General features: G+C 41.8%; 3 protein-coding genes across 4 annotated transcripts in view; 2 read left to right on the forward strand and 1 right to left on the reverse strand.

Moving 5' to 3' along the window:
* The first annotated feature begins 5,402 nt into the window (after nt 1–5,402).
* On the forward strand, nt 5,403–11,925 carry LOC112246861. The gene is made up of 2 exons (XM_024415435.1): nt 5,403–5,472; nt 9,194–11,925. The coding sequence occupies exon 2, from the start codon at nt 9,199–9,201 to the stop codon at nt 11,245–11,247; it is 2,049 nt and encodes a 682-aa protein (XP_024271203.1). The 5' UTR covers nt 5,403–5,472; nt 9,194–9,198; the 3' UTR covers nt 11,248–11,925.
* A 1,468-nt stretch (nt 11,926–13,393) lies between these two features.
* On the forward strand, nt 13,394–18,699 carry rrh (retinal pigment epithelium-derived rhodopsin homolog). The gene is made up of 7 exons (XM_024415372.2): nt 13,394–13,801; nt 15,770–15,960; nt 16,651–16,750; nt 16,927–17,080; nt 17,188–17,356; nt 17,566–17,744; nt 17,894–18,699. The coding sequence occupies exons 1-7, from the start codon at nt 13,696–13,698 to the stop codon at nt 17,997–17,999; spliced, it is 1,005 nt and encodes a 334-aa protein (XP_024271140.1). The 5' UTR covers nt 13,394–13,695; the 3' UTR covers nt 18,000–18,699.
* A 91-nt stretch (nt 18,700–18,790) lies between these two features.
* Nucleotides 18,791–26,164, reverse strand: part of LOC112246818 (glutamyl aminopeptidase) — a 30,461-nt gene continuing 23,087 nt past the window's right edge. Inside the window, exons 15-20 of one of the 2 annotated variants that reach the window (XM_024415370.2) lie at nt 20,621–20,694; nt 20,418–20,522; nt 20,062–20,232; nt 19,709–19,849; nt 19,440–19,521; nt 18,791–19,258 (exon numbers count right to left, since the gene is read on the reverse strand). In XM_024415370.2, coding sequence (XP_024271138.1) covers nt 19,109–19,258; nt 19,440–19,521; nt 19,709–19,849; nt 20,062–20,232; nt 20,418–20,522; nt 20,621–20,694 — 723 coding nt within the window. In that variant the 3' untranslated portion in view covers nt 18,791–19,108. Of the gene's footprint in view, nt 19,259–19,439; nt 19,522–19,708; nt 19,850–20,061; nt 20,236–20,417; nt 20,523–20,620; nt 20,695–26,164 lie in introns of both variants that reach the window. The other variant, XM_024415369.2, reaches the window with a different exon arrangement.

Below are 26,164 nucleotides of genomic sequence, written 5' to 3' on the forward strand. Positions count from 1 at the left end.
AACAGGTTTTCAGACATCTATCCTCAGACTCAAACTGTCCTTTCTTACATGTCAGCTCCTCATAGTACTTGTCTACATGTGCTAGTTGTCGATCAGCAGCAGCTTCAGATTGCAGAAAGCTATTTAGTCCTTTCTGAATCTCTTGCTGTAGGGCCTTTGTTTGATCTTTATCAAAATTGAGTAGAATATCTGCAATTTCTCTGAAATGAACCATTCCATTCATCAAACTAGGGACAACTTCTCTCAAAAAGTCCTCCTCTCTTCTTTTTTGTGACAGCATGGTGTCTGTTTAGAGGGAAAGTGATAACAGTTCAAACATTAAACCCTTTTTTTCATGACATCATAGAAATCATGGACTAGGTACTGTTAAGGAATGATGACAACACATATAAAATAGTTGTAATTTACTTTGAATAAATCCACTTTTAAACAACACTTACAAATTGAGTTATTCAAAAGTGTTTTGTACTGACATCAAAAGTACTAAACTTATCAAGTGACAAGTTTACGTTAGTAAAAGGCAAGAAAGACGACAATTATTATTTTTGACTCACCAGTCAGTAGAGGTTGTTCCCTTCTTTTGGTGAGGATGGTGTGTGAGATGTATTGCCCAGATGATAACAGCTTTTATACTTTGCATGTATGGTGGTTGTTGTATAATATGTACAATACAGTTTAACCAATCATGTTGGGATTTATAAATGCTCATACAGTTTTGTGTGGAAAGCTTATGAACTATAGTTCACAAAATTATACTATATTTAAATCATACATTTAAAATAAGATTTGAAACTATTTTGCTGTCAGTACACTTTGCTGTCAAATACTGCTATTGTTTTGTTGCTGTTTTAATAGTCTTACTTCATAAGACAAAAAAATACAGGTGGATATTTCATTGTACTTTTCAAGTGACCAAATATATTGATTAATTCAATCATTCAGCAAAATGTAAACATTTCTAGAAAAGTAGAATTGACTTGACACTGCAAATATGCAAATATTTAATATTTAATATAAATACCGAGGTAAAGCCAGTTTCAGGTTGGATATTCGCCTGTAGTTTTCCTTACGTCCACCAACAGCAGTTAGGGACCGTCAACATAGTGACAAATCAAATTTGTCAAATTCAATAGACTCCTAACACTTTCAAAATTGGTTGTAGCTAACTCGATGGCATAGACACACATCCCGTTAGTTTGTCAATTTTCATCTCACATGGATTTACATGCATTTTTCAAAATGTAAAATGTCAATATCTCCTTGGTCATGTAACCTGGTGACTTCAAACAAGGTGCAGAATGTCCGCTCAGTGGCCCTACACATTGCATACCCATTAGTTGGTCAATTTTCATCTCACATGGTTTTACAAGAATCTTTCAAAATGTAGAATTTCAATACTCTGTTACGCCCTGACCTTAGATATCTCTGTTTTCTATATATTTTGGTTAGGTCAGGGTGTGACTAGGGTGGGTACTCTAGGTTTTTGTATCTCTACGGTTTTCTGTATGTCCAGGGTTTTTGTATGTCTAGGGGTTTTGTATGTCTATGTTGGCCTGATATGGTTCCCAATCAGAGACAGCTGTTTATCGTTGTCTCTGATTGGGGATCATATTTAGGCAGCCCTTTTTCCCACTTTCTTGTGTGGGATCTTGTCTACAGTTAGGTGCCTGTGTGCACACTAGTAGCTTCACGTTTCGTTTGGTTGTTTGTTGTTTTGTTTTGGTGAGTTTCAGTTCATAAAAAATATGTGGAACTCTATTCACGCTGCGCCTTGGTCTCATCATTACGACAATCGTGACAGAAGATCCCACCACAAAAGGACCAAGCAGCGTGTTCAGGAGGAATGGACCTGGGAGGAGATCCTGGATGGAGCAGGACCCTGGACACAGGCTGGGGAGTATCGCCGTCCGAGGGAGGAAATTGAGGCAGCGAAAGTGGAACGGCAACGTTAAGAGGAGTATTACCAACGAGGCAAGCACGAGAGGCAGCCCCAAAACATTTTTTGGGGGGGCCACACGGGGAGGTTGGCGGAGGTAGGGTTTAGACCTGAGCCAACTCCTTGTGCTTACCGTGGGGAGCGTGTGACTGGTCAGGCACTGTGTTATGCAGTGATGCCCATGGTGTCTCCAGTGCGCATTCATCACGAGGTGAGCCCGGTGCGCTCTATTCCAGCTCTCCACATTTGTCGTGCTATAGTGGGCATCCAGCCAGGATAGGTTGTGCCGGCTCCGCTCCTGTTCTCCAGTACACCTCTTCGGACCAGGATATCCTGCGCCGGCTCTACGTACTGTATCGCCAGTACACTTTTGTTAAGAGAATTATGTTCTCAATGTTCATAAACTACTCAGTCTGCAACCCAGAATTTGTAAGATACTGGTCGAAATGAAAACAGACAGTGGCCCAGCCTAATAGTCAAATGTTTATTCACGAGAACGTTCTGAAGTCCACAATACAAAGACATCCATTTTATAGCGGCGCACATACTTCCAAACAAACAGTAGGTATCCTGCGCACTTACTGTCTCCCTACCCAGGCGACATAGATTACAGAGACCGTGAGAAGCACTCCCTATCCTCCCCCAAGATTGGGGAGGCCATGAGACCAAATCTATCAGTGGCCCCTAGCCAAGGTCAGCACCGAATTTTGCTCAGACAGTCTGTGTTTAAGATGCTATAGAGACATAATGTACAGATGTATTGTTTTACTGACTAAAACTACACACATCATTAATTATAATTTTATGATTCTAATCAATTTCATACAATTATATAGTTTCAGGGTGGAGTATTCTAATCATTCATTTAAACATATAAATCCCATGAACAGCCTTCACAGCCCAGTGCGTCCTGTGCACATATCGAGCTAAAGTGAGCATCCATCCAGGCCGCATTGTGCCAGCTCTACGCTCCAGGTCTCCAGGGCATCTCCACAGACCAGTACGTCCTGTGCCTCCTCTCCGCACTCGCCTTAAGGTGCGTGTCATCAGCCCGGTGCCACCTATACCGGTCCCACGAATCAGGTTTCCAGTGCGCCTACACAGTCCAGTAAGTCCTGTGCCTCTTCCCCGCACTCGCCCTGAGGTGTGTGTCATCAGCCCGGTGCCACCTGTAATGGTCCCACGCATCAGACCTCTAGTGCGCCTCCACAGTCCAGAGACAGTTCCCAGTCCGGAGCTTCCGGCGACAGTTCCCAGTCCGGAGCTTCCGGCAACAGTTCCCAGTCCGGAGCTTCCGGCGACAGTTCCCAGTCCGGAGCTTCCGGCGACATTTCACAGTCCGGAGCCTCCGGCGACGGTCCCCAGTCTGGAGCCTCCAGCGACGGTCCCCAGTCCGGAGTCTTCAGCGACTCGCTGCAGTCCAGATCCTCCAGCGGTGGCTCCCAGTTCTGAGACTCCGGCGATGATCCACGGTCCGGTTCCACAGAAGCGGAGGGATCAGTGTAGGAAGCCGGAAGTATGTCTAGGGTTTTTGTATGTTGGCCTGATTAGGTTCCCAATCAGAGACAGCTGTTTATCGTTGTGTCTGATTGTGGATCATATTTAGGTAGCCCTTTTTCCCACTTTCTGGTGTGGGATCTTGTCTACAGTTAGGTGCCTGTGTGCACACTAGTATCTTCACGTTTCAGTTGGTTGTTGTTTTGGTGAGTTTCAGTTCATTAAAAAAATGTGGAACTCTATTCACGCTGCGCCTTGGTCTCATCATTACGACGATCGTGACACACTCAGTGGCCCTACACATTGCACACCCTTTGGTTTGTCCATTTTCATCTCACATGGTTTTACATGCATTTTTCAAAATGTAAAATTTCAATTGCTCCTTGGTCATGTGACCTAGTGACTTCAAACAAGGTTCCGAATGTCCACTCAGTGGGCCTACACATCGCACACCCTTTAGTTTGTCCATTTTCATCTCATATGGTTTTACATGAATTTTTAAAAATTTAGAATTTCAATAGCTCCTTGGTCATGTGACCCAATGCACGCTGAATAGCCTTCTATATTGCACACTCTTGTTTGTGTACTGTAAAATCTCAAGGTGTAACGTACATTTTTCATAGTTTCAAATTTGCAATAGATCCTTGGTCATTTGAATTTCACACCTAAGAAGCATGCAGTGGATATACACCCAGTTTGCATAACCTCTAGTCATGTATCTTCTATATTGTTGTAGATTAATATTAGTATGACAATTAGGGGGTTCAGTCCAGTGTTTTGTTTACCCTTTTAATATTTATCTACAATAATTGGTCATTCTAAGTACTTATTTTCCCTGTTTTTGTTATTTTTCCACAGTATCTAACTGTGGTACACAATAGGAGAGAGACAGATAATATCTTATTTCGTCGTTAATATCAACCATAAAGGAAAAGTGCAAAGTACGAGAGTCATTGTCCAAAGCATTGTCCAAAGCAGGGATGGAGAGTGAGATAGTGAGGTAGGCTGCAGTGGGTTTGCTGGTCAATACATATACTGAATATGTAACCACAGTAATGGTGGCCAGTAAATCAATGAATAAAAATGTATTATTGACATATTTAACAGAAATTGTAGACCTTTAATCTTTTCCAAAATGTCAACAGACACTTAACTTCAATTAAGTATGAAACATTTCACAGTTTAACTTTCTGGTTGATGTACATTTCAGAGCCTCTTCAGTGTGGATGGGGTATAGCATACATTTTCAACAACAAAGACTGCACTTCCAGTTTGTGTTCTTTGCTCTGTTGAACTATTTTGTCTTCATTCCTAGGCACAGCACATGGAACCACAGTTGGCATGCTGGAGCTATTGAAATTCTACATTTTGAAAAATGTATGTAAAACCATATGAGATGGAAATGGACAAACGAAAGGTGGTGCTATGTGTAGGGCCACTGAGTGGACATTCTGAACCTTATTTGAAGTCACCAGGTCACATGACCAAGGAGCTATTGAAATTCTACATTTTGAATAATTCATGTAAAACCACATTAGATGAAAATTGACAAACTAAAGGGTGTGCAATATAGAAGGGTAGTCAGTGGACATTCTGAACCTTGTTTGAAGTCACCAGGTCACATGACCAAGGAGGTATTGATATGTTAATGTAAAAAAGGTTTGCACTTTGTTTACGCTTTCCTAACTAATTCAACTTGGAATACAAAATGCTGCTCACATTTCCACATGTTTATTAGCTTTGGAAAGCATATTAATGTCCAAATCGTGAAAATAAAACCTGTGCATTGTTGTGCGCAATTTTTCCAACATCATGACACTTATTTGGAGGCTGTGGCTTCAGTGGTTTGAAAGCTATTGAGGTTTGAAAGCGCGAATATCCGTCGAATATCCAACTTGAAACTGGCTTTACCTCGGTATATTAAATGAGCAAATGCCCCTTATGGCAGGTATATAATCAGTGTGGACTGAAAATATCCCACAACCTAGATCATCAAGACCAACAATCGCAAATCCTCTGGAGAAGAGATCTGCTTAGTGGTAAGATGGAATAGCCAATAAACAATAACACGTGGAACAGAATAAATCAATAATTTATAGCATGACTATCTTGCTGGCTATTTGGCTTGTTTTGCGCTGTTTCAACTGTCATGTTCTGCATTTAGATGGATTGCTTTTCTATTGCAGTTAAACTGCTTGCCACACAATTTGCCAATTTGCAAAGTGTATCCAGTTCAAAGCTATTTAGTTATTTTTTCGCTTCTGTGAAATGCTTAAAATTAGGAATATAACGTCTGTTATCAAAGCAAATTGTTAAGAATTTCAACATAATGATAACTACTTTTGTTGGCAGTCTTCACAGTCCAGGTCTCTTTTGAGAGACCAATTTATGACTAATAAATTATTTTTCCACTAGCATTACGATATTTCCAAACTCCTTGCCAGGTTATTCTGGATATTGGTGAATAACCAGTTAACAAATTTAAGAATGGGTTGTATGAAACAGCATCCTAGGAAAAGTTGAAAATTAGCGAAAATGTTTAGATATTTGTAGAGAAAAAACACAGACAGTACAAACATTTCTTTTTTTAATGTTTAACTCTTAACGATGTCTAACATTAGTGGACCAAGTTTAATACTTTTATCATTAAGTTCATACAGTCCAATGTTTAATTTTCCATCTATCATCATTTTAAGTCAAAGAATAAGAACATTCTCCGTTAACCATGGTTTAGTTCAAGTTTATGATACATTTAGATAATTGTGTGGTAACACTTTATAACGTTCAGTAATAAACCATTTGTAAAACATTTTTAGTTTGCTCACAATTGATTAATCATTACTCGCATATTTGTAAATGTTAGTAAGCTGGTTATTCACACATTCGTAAACAATTGTTTAATTATGTTTTAATGATTCATAAGATCATTCATAAGATGTTTAATGTAAGTCCTTATAAACCATTTACTAATTATTAATAACGATTTTGCAGTCCCTTATCTGAAGTAAGGGTTATTTATTACTTTAAAAGTACTTTATAAATGTTTTGCGTGACCAGTGTAATTTATCACAAAAATATGGACATGCCACTGGTAGACATTCCAGCAGTACCTGATGTTCCTTAATTAAGGTCTCAAAAATGTCCTAGAACATATCAAAGGTAATAGACTAATCACACAACACAGGATGTGTAAGGAAATGTATAAAATATTTTATTCACTAAAGCTGTTGTAAAACAACTGTTGCAAGGACATGAAGAAGTGTTGTATTGCAAAGGTTTTGCTAATGTATCACCTCGCAGAACGCAAACTATTCATAAAACAGGGAAATGCAGCCTACACACAGGGGCATCATGCACCCATTATTTTAGAGAGGGCATGAAGTAAGTGAGGATGGAGGAGAGATAGGAGGATCATTTTTCATTTTTCAAACAGGTGAAAAAGTTTTTTTTCCCTGCAATCTGCACACACTAGAGCAGGGTTCCTGGAGAGGAACCCTGTTCCTGGAGAGCTACCGTCCTGTAGATTTCCGCTCCAACCCTAATCTAGCACACCTGATTCTAATATTTAGCTGGTTGATAAGCTGAATCAGGTTAGTTACAACTGGGTTAGAGCGAACTCCACCCTTGCAAGGGGGGGTCAGAGAAACTATGTTACGCCAATGACTTTAAGGAGCATCAGGTATCAGATACAGTGTGCCCCCTCTGCAAAATACCACTGACAGATCTTTTAAAAAATATCATGATAAAACGTGGGCTTAAAAAGTTAAGTACAGTAGTAATTAATTTAACACCTGAACATTTTTAAAACAGGACAAATCTGAGGGGGCACGTGTCCCTTGTGGGCATGATGCTTCTCCCTACAGACAACAACCGGCCAGACCGGCCAGTTTTTCTCTAGTGGATTGTTATTCCTTCATTACTAAACTCTTGGAAAAAAGGGTTCCAAAAGGGTTCTTCGGCTGTCCCCATAGGAGAACCCTTTTTGGTTCCGGCTAGAACCCTTTTTGGTTCCGGCTAGAACCCTTTTGGTTCGATGTATAACCCTCTGTGGAAAGGGTTGTATATGGAACCCAAAGGTGTTCGACCTGGAACCAAAAAGGGTTCTTCGAAGGGTTATTCTATGAGGACAGCCGAAAAACTATTTTAGGTTGTACTAATATGTGATTGCCATTTAAAGGTACATGTATTTGCAGATAGACATGTTACAGTACATGCGTAGGCCTAACTTTGAAATACTTCCAGTTCTTCAGTCTTTTGACCTCAGAGTATTTTCACACTTTGCTTTGTTGGACTGCACTTTTAGTGGGCCTTTAAAGGTAGTAACCCTTCAAGCTAATGGGATAGTTCAGCAAAATAATGTATTTAGATATTTTTTCCTCACCTTGTAGTCTGTGGACTGCTCTAAGGAGTGACTGCATTCCACTTCACTTCACAAGTCACTGCCAACAAATGCTAATGTTAGCATTTTCAGACAAAACTTTACTCAGCATAGTGTGTATGAAATTACACATCACACTACTACAACATTGTGACTGTTTTGGAATAAAATTAAGCAATAAGTCATGAGAACCTGGTAATTATTGTGTGAATAACTCCCGACTAAGGGCTGCTCTAAGGCTGTTCTAAGTGAGGTCCGGGGGAAACAACCCTAAGGAGGGTGTTATTCACGATAATTCCCAGGTTCGAGGGCCTTATTGCTTTTATAAAACGATTGCCAATTTATTATAAAAAGATTAATGACATGTTTTCATGAATCACGTTATTTTAATGAGTAAATTTGTTTTACTTAATCCTTCCACCCTACGATATAGTCCAGGCAAAATCCAGTCGTTACTTCTGAGATTCTGAAGTTGCCAGCCAAATGAGCTGGTTGTCCATTGTATTGGCATGGACATTCTAAGCAAAAAAGTTGCTATGGAGGTTAGCTACTTCTCCTTTGCTAGCTGGCCAACTAAAGCTAACACACAATCACATCAAGCAGCTAAAATTACAGCAAATGTTATGCATTTTCTATTGCCATTTCTTTGGATATATCAATTATAATGATCCTGATAAATGAATCGCCTTAGTTGAGAAAAGCTGTCAGTCTTATCATATGCATGGTATGGGGGAGATCACAAAAAAAACCTGCCTAATTCTTGCACAGGTCAGAGAGGCATGCAGTAAGGTTTAGACAACAAGTAGCATGGATAAATATTGTCTAGAAGCTTCTTTTCAGAGGAGATTAAGTTTTTAAATTGCCTGGCTGGTCTGTGGGACAGTGGATGCGTATTGATAAATCAAATGGAACTGTTAACAGGCGTTGCGGGATTGTGATGAATAACTCCCTGCTGTCAAACAATCAGCATCCAGGATCCAAATAACCTGTTTTTTTCATCCATCTTTTTGTGAGAAATTACACTGGACATTCAAAACGTTAATAAAGACTTTATAAAGTATACATACTGTAGAGCTTACTATAGACTAGGGACTGCAAACAGACTGATAATGTTTAGTAAATGGATTATAAAGACCTATATTAAACATCTTATGAATGATCTTATGAGTCGTTAATGCATAATTTAAAAGTAGTTTATAAATGTGTGAATAACTAGCTTCATAACACATGTGGGAGTAATGATTAGTACATTGTGAGCACACAGTTTGTAAATGCCTTATACATGGTTTATTACCGAACATTATTATAAAGTGATACCGATTTTGCTTCTTCGCAGCGTAAATAGAAATGTCAATAGTAAATAAGTTGTTATATATCCTTAGGATCCATGGCATCCAAGGAGCTCATCAAAGCTACAAGTAGCTTAACCAAGGCATCTCAATGCAGAGAGGACACTGCAATCCTTACTCAAGCTCATGCTAACTGGGAGAACTACTTGACTCCAGCCCCAATGTCAATAGCCTTCTTGGGTGAGCTAGTCTTCATCTCCTCCAACCAAGACTTCTCTATCAGGGATGGAAATCCAGAAGGTGGTTTCAAGTTAATCAAATATCCTGATTCATTCCGTGCCTGTCTCATGCAGGTGTGCAATTCAGGTTGGCGAGCCTTTAACCAAGCCCACAAGAGCATGGACCAGATTTTCTTACACACACAAAATGTGCCAACATACATCAAGAGAACTTTACAGATACTTCTCCAGAATGATGATGTACTTGTTAAAAGCCTTCTCCCTGATACATTAGATAGCATTGCCAACATATCAACCAGCTGTGTAGAACTGGCCAAATCTGTTGAAAGTAAGTTCCTTGATGTCACTGAATTGATTACAGAGCTTCTAGAGACCTGCACATGCGCCAAACAGAAATATGGCAGTCACCTGAAAGAGGTTAGGGAGATGCTGGAGAACGAAAAATGCAAGAAAACCATGCTACAGGAGGAAAATAGACAAGCTGAAGAGGCATTTAATAAATATGGCAAGAAGCTTGAAGAGGCTAATACAAACTTCCAAAAGGCTATCGACTCCATGCCGTCAGGATGGGACGTCATCGGAATGAACTTTGTAGAGGGATTAACCAATTGTGTTAACTCTTTAATTGTAGGAGCAATAAATGCCACAATTGCAGTGGACAGTAGTGATACACATACAAAATATGATACATCAGGAAGTCCAAAAGACATGTTTGCAACAAACAATATAGTTAGCAAGTTTTCTATGCTTCTTACTATTGCCCAATCCTTAGTTGGCCTTATTCAAAAGGATCAAATCGAATGGTCAACATTTTCAGATGAAAAGACAGGACAGTTGATTCCTGATTGGTTGAAGACACGAATTGAAGATGTGCTGTCAAAAATAAAAGACGTAGACCAATGTCCCGCAAAACCTCAGGCAGAGAAAATTTGTGAACAGGGCATTACCATCTGCTCTGACCTAAGTGCATTGGCTCCTGAGGGCAAGCATGACGATGAGGTCAAGAACAAAGAACTGATCCAGAGAATCAGGAAGCTAATGACCTCTGCACAGAAGTTTGATTCCTCAGGAAAAAAATACACAAAAACATCTGCCTTTTCTGTTAATCCGCCCGGAATGAGCAAAGCACGAAGCGCAAGCTCAGGATCTGCAAGTCAGGCTGCGACAGAAAATGCCCACTTCCGCATAGAGCAGATGAAAGCTCAGCTTGTACTAGCCAGCGAGATGTGTGAAAAATCCCTGGAAAAAATGGAGGAAAAGAAAATAAGGCTAGCCGAAACCCTCAACAAAATGAGAGAACTTCAAGTAGAGGAAATTGACTTTGACACCACCATCAGGATGCTGGCTGAAGGTCTAAATGCAATGGGAGAGCTGCAGGAGAAATGGCAAAAGATGGTGCAATTCTTCCAGATGGTGTCAAACATCATTGACACCTGTCTGAAGACATCCCTGCAGGATTTTGCCAAAACAGCCAGGAATCCACACCTGAAATATGACTCAAGTATGTTCTTGAAGGACATGATATACCAACAGGCATTTCAAGCTTCCAACATTGCACACTTGGTGAATATGATCTCTGGAACCTACACTGAGGTCTCCAGCAAGTACTTGATGGACAGAGTTGGCAGCCTAGGAAGACTCATGGCTTTGGATCCCAAAGACCCACGTTTCAAAGCTGAACGGCAAATATTGGCTGCATCTTGTGATGACGCCGAACATGAAATCAAAGCTCTTGTCCTGAAGAACAAGGAACTTCACAAGACAAGGACCAAAGCAAGACTTGAGAAAATTGAATATGAGCTAAATGCAGTATTACCCCCACCATCTGAAAAGGAAACAAATAAACTGCGAGAGATAGTGGCCTCTGGATTCCAGGACAACCCAGAGGATATTGATCAGTTTGAATGAAGATTTATGGAGGTAGTTGAGTCTAATCAATCCCCCCCCATCCCATGCCTTAAAGACTGTGTTCACACATGCAGCCCAATTCTGATGTTTTGCCCATTTATTGGTGAAAGAGCTGATCTGATTGGTCAAAAGACCAATCTGTGGAAAAATATCAGAATTGAGGTCTCTCTGTAAAATCAGTGCCTGGAACTGCTTTATGGAAACTAGCTGTGCCTTTTGCAAAAATCTGAATGTTTTATACATTTTTTGTTGTTGTTGCTGTTTGGACAACATTTGGATAATATTCAAGTAGGCTACTATATATCTTCCTATACTAATAATAGCCAATGAGAATATGATTAAGGCAGGAGACTCCAACTATATGATTATTGGTAATAAACCCTTGTTCAAAAATAAAACTTTATAAAATGCCAAACCAATGAAACGTGTCATGTAGATGCCCAGCCTTCATCTTCCATGGCTTAGTCTCTTAGTTTGTTGTCAACATTTATTTTCTTGAATTATTGTATTATTTCTACTGATAAATCAATTTTAGTCCAATATTTGTTTTTATTTCAATGACAAAAAAACACTTATTTTCTTATTAAAGTAAGATATATGTTGTATGTGTGTGTGTGTGTGTGTGTTTAATAAATTGTTATCTGTTTTTTTTGTGGGGAGGATGTAGTTAAAAAGATTAACAATGTCACGGATGTTGAATTTATTGCTTAATGCATGTTCAATAAAGTCAAGTGTTAAAGCTGCGGTATCAGTTGTAATTGGTGATAAATTCTATTCAGACAGTATACCGGTGTCCCTGGAATTTCATCATTCCTATTAATTATACATTAATTAAATCACTCAGTCTATTTTATAAGAATTTGTAAGATTCCTATTTGCATAAAATAGACAGAGACCAGTCTTATCAAAATGAGATAATAGTATTTATTCTCGGAGCGCGCTCCCATGCGCTCCCACGAACAACAGTTTATATACAAAATATGACGTCATAGGGTATAAAACGTTTTTCCTCCTATCAACCAGGACCCAACAAGTTGAAAAGTTAATTCCAACCCACTAGCTCGCTCACTCCAGACACACACTTATGTATTAACTTCTGGAATCTTCACCTTCATCCATCACCATTTAGAAGACAGTTTCAGATAATGGAAAACCCAGGAAAACACTCTCTGCCTTATCTAAACATCCCTGAGCTAAGTTGAGTCGGTTCAACCATAGGTTAAAGACCCTTTTTGCTTACTTAAAACCCCACAATTCCAGTCTTCTCCAACCTGGTTGGAATGGTATTTATTTAATTGAATTACCTCCTGTTTTATGCTCCACAATCCCTTCCTTATGAATTAATATTATTAATCACATATAATAAAACAGAGTATAAGTTTCATTAGTTATAGTTCTATTTAAAATGTAGATATTGTTTAGTCATTATTCATAAAATTCCTAACAACTGGTTTGAGCCAAATTGCCAAACTGCCATGCTCATCCATCATGAAAGTGTCCCGTCCTCTTCACCTGTCATTGTTCTCATTGGACACTCAGCTATCCAGCGGCCTCAAGCCTAGTTAGCCATCACTGCAAGGCCAATATTGTTGATGGGGCACCTAGTCTATTGTAATGGTCGTTCTTTAGTCATCAGTAACTGTGAGTTCAACCCTGTATCATCAGAACATCAATATTGGTTCCCTGCTTTAAAAAGTCAGTCGTAACAACAAACAGTAATCATTGTGGCAGTAGTAACAATAGCCATAGCAATAGTGTTAGATACATGGTAGTGAATTCTGCATTATAGTATTACGACATTTAGTCCCCACACATTTTTGATCTGCAAATACAATCCTGCTATATGTCACAGAGAAAGGGACTGGGGGTTGTTAAGCACAGAAACTGGTCAGGGCCCAAACTGAACCCACACATACAGCCACCCATTTAAATAACTTTGCATAACAAGGCTCTTCAGACACAATATCACTCCACTGCATTCACAACTGCAATTGTTGCCTTATTTCTGTTCCCCTATGCAGCTCTAATGTTCAGTCAGGACTCACGTGGGTTTCAATTCCATTATGAAAAGCTTCCATGTGACTTGTAAGCCTCTCTTGTGTTCCCCTTACCCATGTTACGCACAAACAACAACCTCCCCAGTATTTGGTAAGAAGGGGGAGAAAGTTCGCTCTAATCCTTTAATACTCCCCAACACACATGCATACATGCACACACACTATTCGGAGACTCAAAAACTTTCCAGAATCTCCCTCATTCTCTGTTTTTGGAGGAGAGGTAGCGTTGGTTTCAGCTTTCTTATTCACAGGCTCCCATCCTTTTGCATGGACCACTTTTTTACTGTGGACTCAAAAAGAATCTGGAAGGTATCTTGCTGGTGTAGAATATTCCTATTATTTCACTGTTAGTGTATAGGGTGTTTTTCACTGAGGCAACTGAAACACTGGAATGGAGTCTGGAGTCAACACCACAGGGGATGTCATTCCCTACGGAGGAAAAAGTGCCTTTTCACAATTGGAGCACAACATAGTGGCGGCATACCTTATCACTGCAGGTACAAATGCACTGCATAGCATCCACAACACTGTCAATCAACTGAATTATTTTAGGATAGGTAATGTCGTTTTGTCTTTTGTTTGTCATGTTTTTCTGTGTGTTTATGTGTTTCTCAGAATTATTTATAAGCTACTCTAACTGCTATTCTAATTATTTTCCAACATAATTCATAATTGTTGTGATGATAAAACAGCTCCCTCTGTGATAGAGTTTAGATGATGGATTGTTGATGTCTTCTTAGATTGATTTATACAGTACTGTAAACTCTTCATGCCTGACTGAATAATATACCTTTGTAGCATCTCTCCCTTGGTGTGACAAGTTATGACAATATTAGTCAAAAAATGTAATACTACTGTTATAATCTACATAAGTGATTTAGAGTTACTTCAACATGGATTGATGATTGCTATAGCAGTGGTATCACTGGGAAACCAAAATGTTTTTTTTTTTTGGAAAGGTGCAGCTGTCAAATAGATGCGTGTTCTCTCCCCTCTGTATGGTAAATCACCTGACATGACCTCTGCACTTCATCAGTGTGTGTGGGCCAAAGATGTCTCTTGTCTCTGGGTGCTGTTAGCATTTCTCAATGAGGCCTACCCCACACAGTCTTTCTCATTCATAAGAGGCCAATCTAGCTCTGGCACACTCTTACTGCTCAGGCGGCTGGTGTCATTATGTAACAAGTAGGCCTACCAAGCAAGTGTGGCCTTTTGAAATAAGTTTTCCCCATGAGTTGGCATTAATTTACCTGTGAAACAGTCTTGCTCAACTATTGTTGGGCAACATCACTTGAATGGCTGCTGTGTCTGGTATAGCTAGGCCTGAGATTCTAGTCTGATTCACTAGAACAGAAGGTGTTTTTTATGGGGGGAGAGGGGACCAGAAGGGACAATTTTCGAGAATAATAAAGATGACACCAGAGCCATTCAATTGAGTAGGCTGAGTAGGCTAACACCCATTTATCAGAAAGGTCATGGGCCTGTTAAGATAATTTTTTTACGATTTTTGCAAAATTTCTCTGTTATAACAAAATACAATGAGCTTTTGAATGATCAGTTTTCTGAGCTGAGGTCACACAAACTCACATTTGAAGTTAGACGCAGCATTATCAAAGAGACCTGCTCCGACTCTGTCATCAATTAGACAGCCAAGATAATGGATATTAAGCAACGGGAAGTTGGTGCCGATAAACTTAGAAAGAGCACATTCTACATTGTCACCTCACTCAAAAATGTCCTATTTTTGGTTAAGTGCATTATCCTCATGATTCCTGTAATGAAAGTGTCTGCCCTGCCACTGTGTCTGTTTTGCTGGGGGCTGCTGCTGTGATGAGTGAGGCACCCTCCTCCTCCCATACGCTCGAGAAAAATGCGTTCTGATGGTATAACATTTCTAAATGCAATTGCAGGAAAAACACAGCCTTGGAAGCTTCTCAACTTTCAATATTCAGCTCAATAGCAACTATTTTACAACCAAGATATTTGATTTGGCTTTGAGATATGGAGCTGCAAGCGTGCGCAAAATGTGCAATGGCTATTAGGAGGGCAGCTAGGTCTCACGGGTAATAGCCTACAACTGCAATGTTTTTTTAGGGCATAACACTTACTGTTGGATGAATACATGGCTACTAGCAGTGGGTATTATATTTAGAGTTAGCAATCTAGTTAATGTGTTTTGAGTTTCTACTTCCTCAGCTGTTGAACCCCAAATTTAAATTAGTACACATAAAGATGTATTTAATTCATCTCCATTGAACTAAAATAATCTGGAAATTCTGTAGTCCTATGTTGACAGGGTAACACATATGACAGGCCCTAATTTGCAAAATAGCCTAAATCTTTAGATTGGTGGCTCACCCAGTGATGTGGGATGGTTTGGAAAAAATACCAGGGCCGAATTCTTTTCCCAGTTCGGCCCTGATTGGGAAACATAAACATTTCAAGCGTAGGTTTCTCTTCACCAGGTGTCATCAGTTTGGCCAGCAACATTGTGGTACTGGTGATGTTTGTCAAGTTCAAGGAGCTGCGAAATGCCACCAATGCCATCATCATCAACCTGGCCTTCACTGACATTGGAGTGGCTGGCATTGGCTATCCCATGTCTGCTGCCTCTGACCTCCACGGGAGCTGGAAGTTTGGCTACACTGGATGTCAGGTTGGTGTAATGAGCCCACTGTGCTAGTTAATGGTACTGTTTGAATGAACCTGCCATTTGAAAAACTTGAAGAAAAAAATATTTGTACTCTATGAAAATATACGAAATAAAATCAGGCAAACTTCATATGCTTTGTATTAACTTTATATCACATATTAACTCTATATCAAGTGCAGGAACATGGATTTAACGTTTGCTGGATTGGTTTGAACTGCCCCTCAGTGTTTAACACCTCACGTGGCCAAGCCAAAAATAGCATTTCTTACAACATTTTCTAGACTTCTCTAATGATCTGAGGTTATGGTGTTTAGGAGGTGCTGTGTGAAATCAGGAATTCGGTGCCATGTGACACTAATCCGGGGCTGAAGCCTTGAGTTTGAGAACCACATATTGGACATGAGGTGGGCTGGTGAAATTGACAATGGCCTTCTGATTAGATATGCTGACTGAGGCCCAAGTCCAGTCTGTGGTTATGAGGAGCGCTCCCAAGTTGTATCTCAATAGTGTAAACAGACTTCCTCTTAATCTCCTTTAGGAGATCTGAAAGACCTGGACAGGAGAAAGTCAAATCTGTGGGGGTATCCACTCAATTTCACCTGTTCTTTGTTTTCAGACCACGTGAAACCAATGTTTTTATCCTGCTAAACAGATTCTGAAATGAGGGATGCTGCTGACTGTTTTCCCCTCCAGATCTATGCAGCTCTGAACATCTTCTTTGGGATGGCCAGTATTGGACTGCTGACAGTGGTGGCCATTGACCGCTACCTAACCATCTGTAGACCTGACATAGGTATTTACAGTCTTCTATTACTTTCCATGGAGGTTTGTAGTTCATCTGCCTGTAGTCTCTTGGTAGTAGCTACTATTGACCTGGTAAAAGATAGGCTAATCTCTGTGAACTGACAAGTGGCTAATACATCTGCATGACCTCTAAGCCTTTTCCCTGCTTTTCCTACTGGTCTCCAGGGCAGAAGATGACCACCCGCTCATACACACTCCTCATTCTGGCTGCATGGCTCAACGCAGTTTTCTGGTCGTCCATGCCCGTGGTGGGTTGGGCCGGCTATGCCCCTGACCCAACTGGTGCCACCTGCACCATCAACTGGAGAAATAATGATGCGTGAGTTGGGACGCACTTAAAATAACTTTGGGTAATTTCAAGGATTATATGGCGTGAAGATAAAATTAATATTATGTCATTAAACATATACAGTGACTCTTTTCCAGGGGCTTTGTCTCCTACACCATGGCAGTAATCGCTGTGAACTTCCTCATCCCTTTGTCAATGATGTTCTACTGCTACTACAGTGTGTCTGTCACCATGAAGAGATACAAAGCCAGCAACCGCTTGGACAGCATTAACATGGACTGGTCAGACCAGATGGATGTGACTAAGGTAAGCCAGTGTTTCTCCATACAGTCCTGTGTGTTCACATGTTTCTTCTTCTAACCCAGCTTTGCCTCTCAATATGGACCATTTTAACCTCACAGTTTGACTGACACGCAGGATTCTAGGATTCTATGGTTATAACAATCTGCAGAAGGTTATGTACAGTATATTACATCTACATGAATCTTTCTCTCTGATCTGTCGTTGCTGGCTAGATGTCGATAGTGATGATTGTCATGTTCCTGGTGGCGTGGTCGCCGTACTCCATAGTGTGCCTATGGGCGTCCTTTGGGGACCCCAGAAAGATTCCTGCCCCCATGGCTATCATTGGTCCTCTCTTTGCCAAGTCCTCCACCTTCTACAACCCCTGCATCTACGTTATTGCCAACAAAAAGTAAGCTTTCGCCCCTTCTTCTTGTTGATCCCACTTTATAGAAGTGACCATAATACCTATGTGTATTTAAAGTGTAATTACAGTATAGGTACACAGTGTGTAGTAGTTACAACCTATTAACATCCTGTCCTTGTATACTTTCTATTCAGGTTCAGAAGAGCGATCACAGGAATGCTCCGATGTCAAACCCGACAACGGATCACCATCAACAACCAGGTTCCCATGACGATTTCCCAGCTCCCTTTGACCCAATGAGGGAGGATTGCTAGATGTTACATTCTATGATGATTTTATTCCCCCAAACTCTGATTACACTTGTCATTGAGTATACTGTTAGAGGATGGGATACATGTAAGAAAGTTTAAAAGATCCCAACCTACCAAGCTTTTTAGACCATACCAGTGGTCATGAGAGAACTGGAAAATACTAAATTCAAGAGTACTGAGGTACATCCCAAGTCACCCATTATTTATAGGTACCTCAAAATATACGAAAGTCGTTTTATGTAATTGGAGACACAGACATCATCAACCTTACAGTTTTGCCCTACATTGCTGTACATCAATGAAGAGTCTGTCCAATACCAGTGTTTCTGGACCACGTGGGTAGGTGCTTCTATATTAACTGGATTTTATTTTGATATGTTGGGGTTTACCATGTAAATTGCTATTTTTATGACATTCTAGCCATTGTCTTCCCAATGTGTTTTACCTTAGTGTAATATTAGCATAAACAAACAATAAAGTATGTTTGTGTACAACATTACACTTTCTTTATTTCCATTCCTGTGGCAACACTTATCCAGACTGCAGTATTCCCAGTAAGTGCATATACGGTCTTCTTTTTTTCTAATACAGTTGTACATTCTAAAAAAGTATATACAGTTGTAAACTTTGCATTGTTTGAAACATTATTTAGAAATGCATCTGTACATATAGATCAATATACCTGACCCAAGATTAAAAGTAATCATGGTTATTTGAATATGACATCTCAAATTCTGTCCAAGCACTTAATAAGAAATGAAATATTTGTATGTCAAAATGTTTATTTTATTTGTCCTTAATTTTATTTGTCCTTAATTTAACACAAATATACCATAGGTAATGCAGGAAAGGTACTAAGTACTGTAAATGGATTCCACTTGAGTAAAGAGTAAGCGGCTCACTGAGTTACAATCACATCAAAAGTGTGTTTGATTTGCACAACAGCATATGCAGGACATAGGGACTTGATACTTGATTTAGAAAGGCAGTCCTGTGGTGTGCTTTCACTGCCGTTGAATTCATTCATGAATGGAAACAGCATGAAGGTTTTATATTTGGATTAGGCATGGGTTCTTTAGTCTTGTTGACCTGATGTCATCAGTAGGCGACGTTGCTCTCCAGCCAAGAGCTGATCTCTGCCTTGTTTCTCCTGACCCACTCGATGTTGTTCTTCACTGTCTCTAGAGCTTGCTGCCTAGGCATCTCCCCAGCCCCGGCATTAGGGTTCAGCTTGAAAAAGTGTGCCATCTAAAACACAACCACACAGTCAACATAGTCAGTCATAAATCAAGTCACCATAAAAAGACAATCCACAACAGATATCACGGTCAATCTTAAATTCAAGCACACCAGTGCTAGTCTCAACTGAAGTGGTATATTGTTTGATTTACTTATTCTAATTCTATGAGTAGTATGTCCCTGTTCTAACCTGCCACAGCTGTAGCTCTGTATTGTAGGTGGTGCTGATTCTGGTCAGCAGGCGCCCCAGGCTCCTGTCATTGATAGTGTATCTGTAACAAAACAAAAGGAAATTGAAAACTGTCACAGTATTTACATGATTCAGTCACTCTAGGCTCAGTTGCTACTGATTCAGTAAATTTACTTACAGCATTCCATTCATTCACTATCACTTCAATGACTCTGGACTCAGTAACTCTCCATTCAGACTCAGAGAAGTGACTCAGAGAATGGGCTCACCTGTTCACTAGGTAGTCCCAGTTGAGGGTGACCCAGTCCCAGGCCATGGTCTTGCCGTAGCGATTCAGAGAGACATATTGGACCACAGTGAACAAATCCTGAGTCCTCACAATACTCTCATCTTTGGACATCTCCAGTAAGCTGAAAAACAACGGCATTCTAACAAGCAGCATTATCTCAAGTCATATCTAGCTAAATAAACTAAAATGTTTGCTAGAAACAATTTTGCACACTCTTGCCAACAAATGTACTGGGGTTCTAGAAATAACTTTTCACTGGATTATGTTTAAAAGCAATTTTGAATAATGCATGTAAAAAATAATTTCTAAAGATAATTAATGTTTTTTATTTACTTGAACAGAAGAGTGATGTTCTCCACGGATGCCAATCCATACAGGAGCTTGTCCTTCTCTTGGGCCAAGGTCTCTGTTTTGTACCTCTCAAACATTAAGTTCCACTTCGCCTCAGTGCCCGAGTTCCTCATGCCATAGCGATACACCAACAGGCGCAGGTTCACCCCAACACTGCTGGAGGTCAAAGGTCATGTTATCATTAGGGCTTAGTGGAATAAACATGCTTTTAGGAATAGGAACGCTAATAAAGTAGTTAGTTGTGTCCATCAGTTTAGGCCTAACATAAGCATGTACTGCAGCTGGATTAGTAAGTAGATCATTGTCATTGAATGATTTAATTCAAGACTAATATTTACCTGATGTTTCCTGAGATCCATTGGTCAAATAAAACAGATGTCTCATTTAGCATTTCCTGGTCGCCCATTTGGCAAGCAATTCCCTGGACTGTCTCACGCAACAGCCTATACAAAACCCATATAGACAATACATTTTACGATCAATATCCAGCATATACGCCCATGATCTATCAAATACAGTAGATTGTCTCTCCTTGTTTCACCTATCTCTCTGGCTTCCCTTGTCGTCCCATCCCAGCTGCCTGGAGATAGTCTGCACATGCTCACGGAATAATTTCTGTAGGGGAAATAAGCGACGAGACATGACTAGTGTATTCCTGAAACCTCCTTAGGGAGTTTCCCCCAAAACACCCCACCAGGGACATGGAGCTAAACAAGGGACATGTTTTAGACCTATTCTCTAGTTTGCATTATTATCTCATACGTACAGGTAACTGACAAAGTAACCCTTAAAAAATATGTTTGTTGAGGCAAACTTCCCGCAGGTTTGTGTCAAATTTGATGCAAACTAAATAGTCTGCCACAAAATGTTGCCAGAAGTTTGCAATATTTGTCACTAGTGGTGAATCTGCTGCAAACCTTTAGCAAAAGGTTCGCCAGAGTTAAAAAAAAAAAAAATTATCTTCAAGATTCAACTTGAATTTATGGCAACAAGTTCCAAGACCAGTAACCGTTGATGACCAATCAGGGGGATTAGAAACATCTGTTGTAAAATGGAAACCAAGCTATCTAGCTAGGTAGCTACCAGTTGTCCTGTGAGTGTCTAACTTACTAATTAGACTTCCTAATGAACTTTAACATTTTATTAGCTAAATTATGCCTAGTTAGGAATGTCATGTTTTTTGAGATAGAGTGAAACATTTTGTTGATACCAGTTTCTGTCAGTGCAACTGACTGGCTAGTGCTTAGCTAGCTAACGTTAGCTATCATATTTTTGGACAATTATTGTGATAGCTAGCTAGCTAGCTAATGATTTGCCTAAACACTTATTTTTAGGTGAATGCGTTTCTGTCTTAAGACCAATACGCATGTCAATAAGCTAGTGTCAAGGTTCACTTGTCACAGTTGTCGTAAGAACTGGACCAAGGTGCAGCGTACGTCGAGTTCCACATCTTTAATATGAACGAACAACGAAACGTGACTACGTGGTGCACATGCACAAAATAATATCCCACAAACACAGGTGGGAAAAATAGTTACTTAAATATGATCCCCAATTAGAGACAACGATTACCAGCTGCCTCTAATTGGGAATCATACAAAACACCAAGATAGAAAAATAAACTAGAACACAACAGAAATGTTAAAACTAGAACACCCCCCCCCCCGTCACACCCTGACCTACTACACCATAGAGAAACAAGGGCTCTCTATGGTCAGGGCGTGACATCAGTAGCATGTTAGCTGGCACAACAGCTAAACTAAGGTAGCAACAATATGAGTTGATATGACATCGGTAAAACATAACTTTTGCAGGTGGATAGATACTCCTCCCCAACCCGTGGTGTTGGAAAAAGCTAGGAGGAGGATGCACCAACACCCTGGAAATATGGTTGTAGTGCAATCACTAATAACAGTTTTGTGATAAATTAGTGTATTGTCTACAGGATTGATAAGGTGAACAAATGCATTTATTCTCAAATGTAGCCCATTCATTCTTTGAAACAATTAGATTTGAATTGCTTTAAACTAATAATAGCTAGCTCATCTTGATACTGTTGTTACTTCTCTCATTTTAGAAGCAATCAGTTACAAGGTAAAAATACAGATTGAGGCCTTCAATCAAACTGAGGACAGAGAAATGTGTGTGCACCAGAAAGGTCGAAGCTTCTTGCATGCATGGCTTTAAGATGTAAGTTACACACAAAACAAATTCTGGGTTGTTTTGATGACCCAATTGTTGCGTTGCAGGCATTGGGTCAATAGTTGGGTTGTTATGTTTCTCTATATTGGATCACTCCAATATATTGGTATCACTCCACGGTGGAGGGATACATCCGATGTGAGGATTTACTCCCGTGTACACCCCTATATATAGACCCCATGGCCACGACACACGTTCTCTTTCATTTTCTCGGCGGACGTCTGTATGATTTGAGGTACAAACTTTCTGAAGTTTGCTTGGTAAGTCACTGGTATGTGTAATATATTACGTGGAAGTATACTAACTGGCTGTTTGCAGCCTGGAGCAGCTGGCCACATGGCCAGCCCCTCATTTTGAGTGCTCCACTCGCTGTGCTCTGTTGATCTGTATCTTCCGCCCGTGGTTTGTCGTGTTTTTGTTTCGTTAGCGTTACACTATGACTCCGTGTGCATCCACAGGAGTACCGACTCTAATTCTGGTGCCGGCCCCCATCCTTCAGGGTCCTTTGTGTCACCACTGTGGCCGACCCCCTGAAAAAGAAAACCTTGTGGCTGGAAGATCTCCTCACTCCTGGCCAAGGGTGCCATTCGCAGGATCGAGACATCAGAACAGCTAGGTGGGTTCTACTCCACTTATTTTGTGGTCCCAAAAATGAGACTGAGCGTTTCGACCAATTTGGGACCTCCACAACCTCAATGGGTACTTGAAGGTACTGAGGTTCCACATGCTGTCCCCGGCCTGCATGTTGAAGGCCGTGTCCCGGGACCAGAGTTTGTGACAATGGACCAGAAGGATGCGTACTTCCATGTTCCTGTTCACCCAGCTCTTTCGAAGGGAGGGCTTGCGAATTCATGGTTCTTCCCTTCGGCCTCTCCTTGGTACCCCGGACTTTCACAAAGTGCATGGACGCTGTCCTGGTACCTCTCACGTCCCGAGGGTTGTTGATCTTCAATTACCTGGACGATTGGTTAATTTGTGCCCCGAACAAGACCCATGTCCTGTCAGACAGAGACATGCTCCTTAACCACATGGGCGGGCTGGGCATTACTGTAAACGTCAAGAAGAGTCATCTGACGCCCACCCAGAGGGTGGCCTTCATTGGCATGGAACTGGGCTCAGTCCTCATGAGAGCACGCCTGCCCGCCAGAAGGGTTCAGGTGATCTTATCTTGCCTCGACCACTTTCGGCAGGGGTGAGTGGTATCCGCCCTAACCTGCCAACGCCTGTTGGGCTTGCTGATGGCGGCCTCGTTGTTGATTCCCCTGGGCCTGCTCCATCTCCGGCCTCTTCAACAGTGGTTCAACTCCCACCGGCTGCACCCGAAGTGCCACCGTCACCCCCAGCTGTGGGTGACCACACAGTGCCTCAGGGCATTGTTGAGGTGGCGCTGTCACTCCTTTCTCTCAGGTGGGGTGGAAATGCTGAGGATATGCCGCTGGGAGCTGATCAGCACAGACGCCTCCCTGATCGGCTGGGGGGTGTGACCATGGGAAGGTCGGCCAGCAGCTGTTGGCAGGCACATCAATACACTAGATGTCAGAGCTGTCCTGCTGGCCCTGCAGTTTTTCCTTCCACATCTGAAGGGAAGACATGTCCTTGTGAGAACGGAGAACACCACAGTGGTGGTTGATACATCAACCATCAGGGTGGACTGAGGTCCCACCGTCTCCATCTTATGACACGGAAGCTCCTTCTCTAGGCTCAGGGAAGTCTAACGTCTACACGCAGCGCACGTACCTGGTATCCTGAATGTGGCAGCGGATATGCTCTCAAGGGAGGGCCCGTCACCTTGGGACTGTAGCCTACATCCCCAGGTGGTGCAGCACCTGCAGGACAAGTCCGGGAGGGCGCAGCTGGACCTGTTTGCCTTCCTGGACAATGGGCACTGCCCCCTGTGCACTGCCCCCGGTGGTACTCCATGTCAGAGCCACCAGGGCCCCTGGCCAGGCCTGGAGCTTTACGCATTCCCCCATTTTCTCCTGATCCAGGCTGTGCTGGACAGGACCAGGATGGCAGAGCATAATCTGCTTCTGGTGGCCTCATACTGGCCCAGACAACCCTGGTTCAGCCTTCTCCTGTCCCTGTTGTCTGGGACACCTTGGCAACTTCCCCTGAGACAGGACCTGCTGGGCTTGGCCACTGAAAGACACCAATGGTCCATGTTAGGACTACAGGAGGGTGTAATGAACACCATGCAGAGTGCATAGACACCGGTTACAACCGCAGCACACCAGTTGCGCTGGCGGTTGTTCTGCTCTTGGCGTACTGGTATTGAGGTGGTGCCCGAGTCATGCAAGGAGCAGGATGTCCTCCAATACCTGCAGTCTCGTTTGGATGAGGGCTTAGCAGCCTCTACACAGAGGGTATTTGGCTGCTATGGACAGGCCAGTGGGGCGCCATCCCTTGTTCTCCAGGTTTATGAAAGGGGTTCGTTGCTTGCATCCAGCTAGGACCCGCTCAATGGTGAGCTGGATGTGGTTTTGGCTGCTTTGGCAAAGCCGCAATTTGAACCATTGGAGTCTGCCTCCCTGAAACACCTCTCTATGAAGGTGGCTTTCTTGGTAGCGATTACTTCCATGAAGAGGGAGGGTGAACTCCATGCTCTTTCGGTAAGTTCTGAGTGGTCCCGGTTGGACCCCGGTGGGAGGGGTATATCTCTCCGCCCCAACCCTTCATTCCTCCCAAAGGTTCTGTCAGACAGGCATGTGAACATCCCTTTTATCCTGTGTGCTAACGACCCCCCGGCAGTGGCGGGGGAGTCTGGGCCTCCCTCCGGCATGCTGTGCCCTGTAAGGGCACTGGCTGCCTATGTGGAGTGGACACAGTCAGTGAGATCAACAGACCAGCTCGTTGTCTGCTATGGTGAGAGAGTCCTGGGGGCCGGGCTATCAAAGCAGAGGCTCTATCACTGGATCGTGGACACGTTTTCGACAGCACACCGCCTGGCTGGCAGGCCAGGGCTGGGATCTGTGGTGGCACATTCAACACGAGGGTTGGCTGCATCCTGGGCTCTAATGAGAAGAGTGCCCCTCGCTAATATTTGTGCTGCGGCCAGCTGGGCTTCCTTTTGCACCTTTGCTAGGTACAATCGGGTAAAGGTGGCACCTCCCTTTGCGATTGGTTCAGCGGTCCTGGGCATCACCTGCCCTTCCGGGGACTGTGCCGGGACCCCCCTTCCACATTGACGGCCCCTGCATCTTGGTCCTGCACTGGGACTTCGCCGCTGGCTGGCCAGTTACCTCTAGCACCGACTAAGTCTGGTACCGGTACACCATTATATTGGAGTGATCCAATATAGTGAAACATAACGAAGGTTACGTATGTGAGCTATATGGATCACTCCAATCCACTACGGCGCTAGAGGCGCCTTAAAAATGATGTAGAGAATGTGTGTCGCGGCCATGGGTTCTATATATAGGGGCGGACCACAGCCGTGATACAGGTGTACACAGGAATAAATCTGTAAATCCTCACCTCGGATGTATCGCGGAGTGATACCAATATATTGGAGTGATCCAAATAACTCACATAACCGTGGTTACATACTTAACCTTCCTTTTCTGTAACAGCAAGGTTGGATTGTTGGTGCTGTGTTAATTATATTATATTATGGCAGTGCCATAATATTTTAGAATGTACAGTTGAAGTCGGAAGTTTAGATTACACTTAGGTTGGTGTCATTAAAACTTGTTTTTCAACTACTCCACAAATGTCTTGTTAACAAACTATAGTTTTGGCAAGTCGATTAGGACATCTACTTTGTGCATGACACAAGTTTACAGACAGATTATTTAACTTATAATTCACTGTATCACAATTCCAGTGGGTCAGAAGTTTACATACACTAAGTTGACTGTGCCTTTAAACAGTTTGGAAAATTCCA

This window comes from Oncorhynchus tshawytscha, linkage group LG08 (genome assembly GCF_018296145.1).
Source record: "Oncorhynchus tshawytscha isolate Ot180627B linkage group LG08, Otsh_v2.0, whole genome shotgun sequence".
Taxonomy (NCBI): Eukaryota; Metazoa; Chordata; class Actinopteri; order Salmoniformes; family Salmonidae; genus Oncorhynchus; species Oncorhynchus tshawytscha.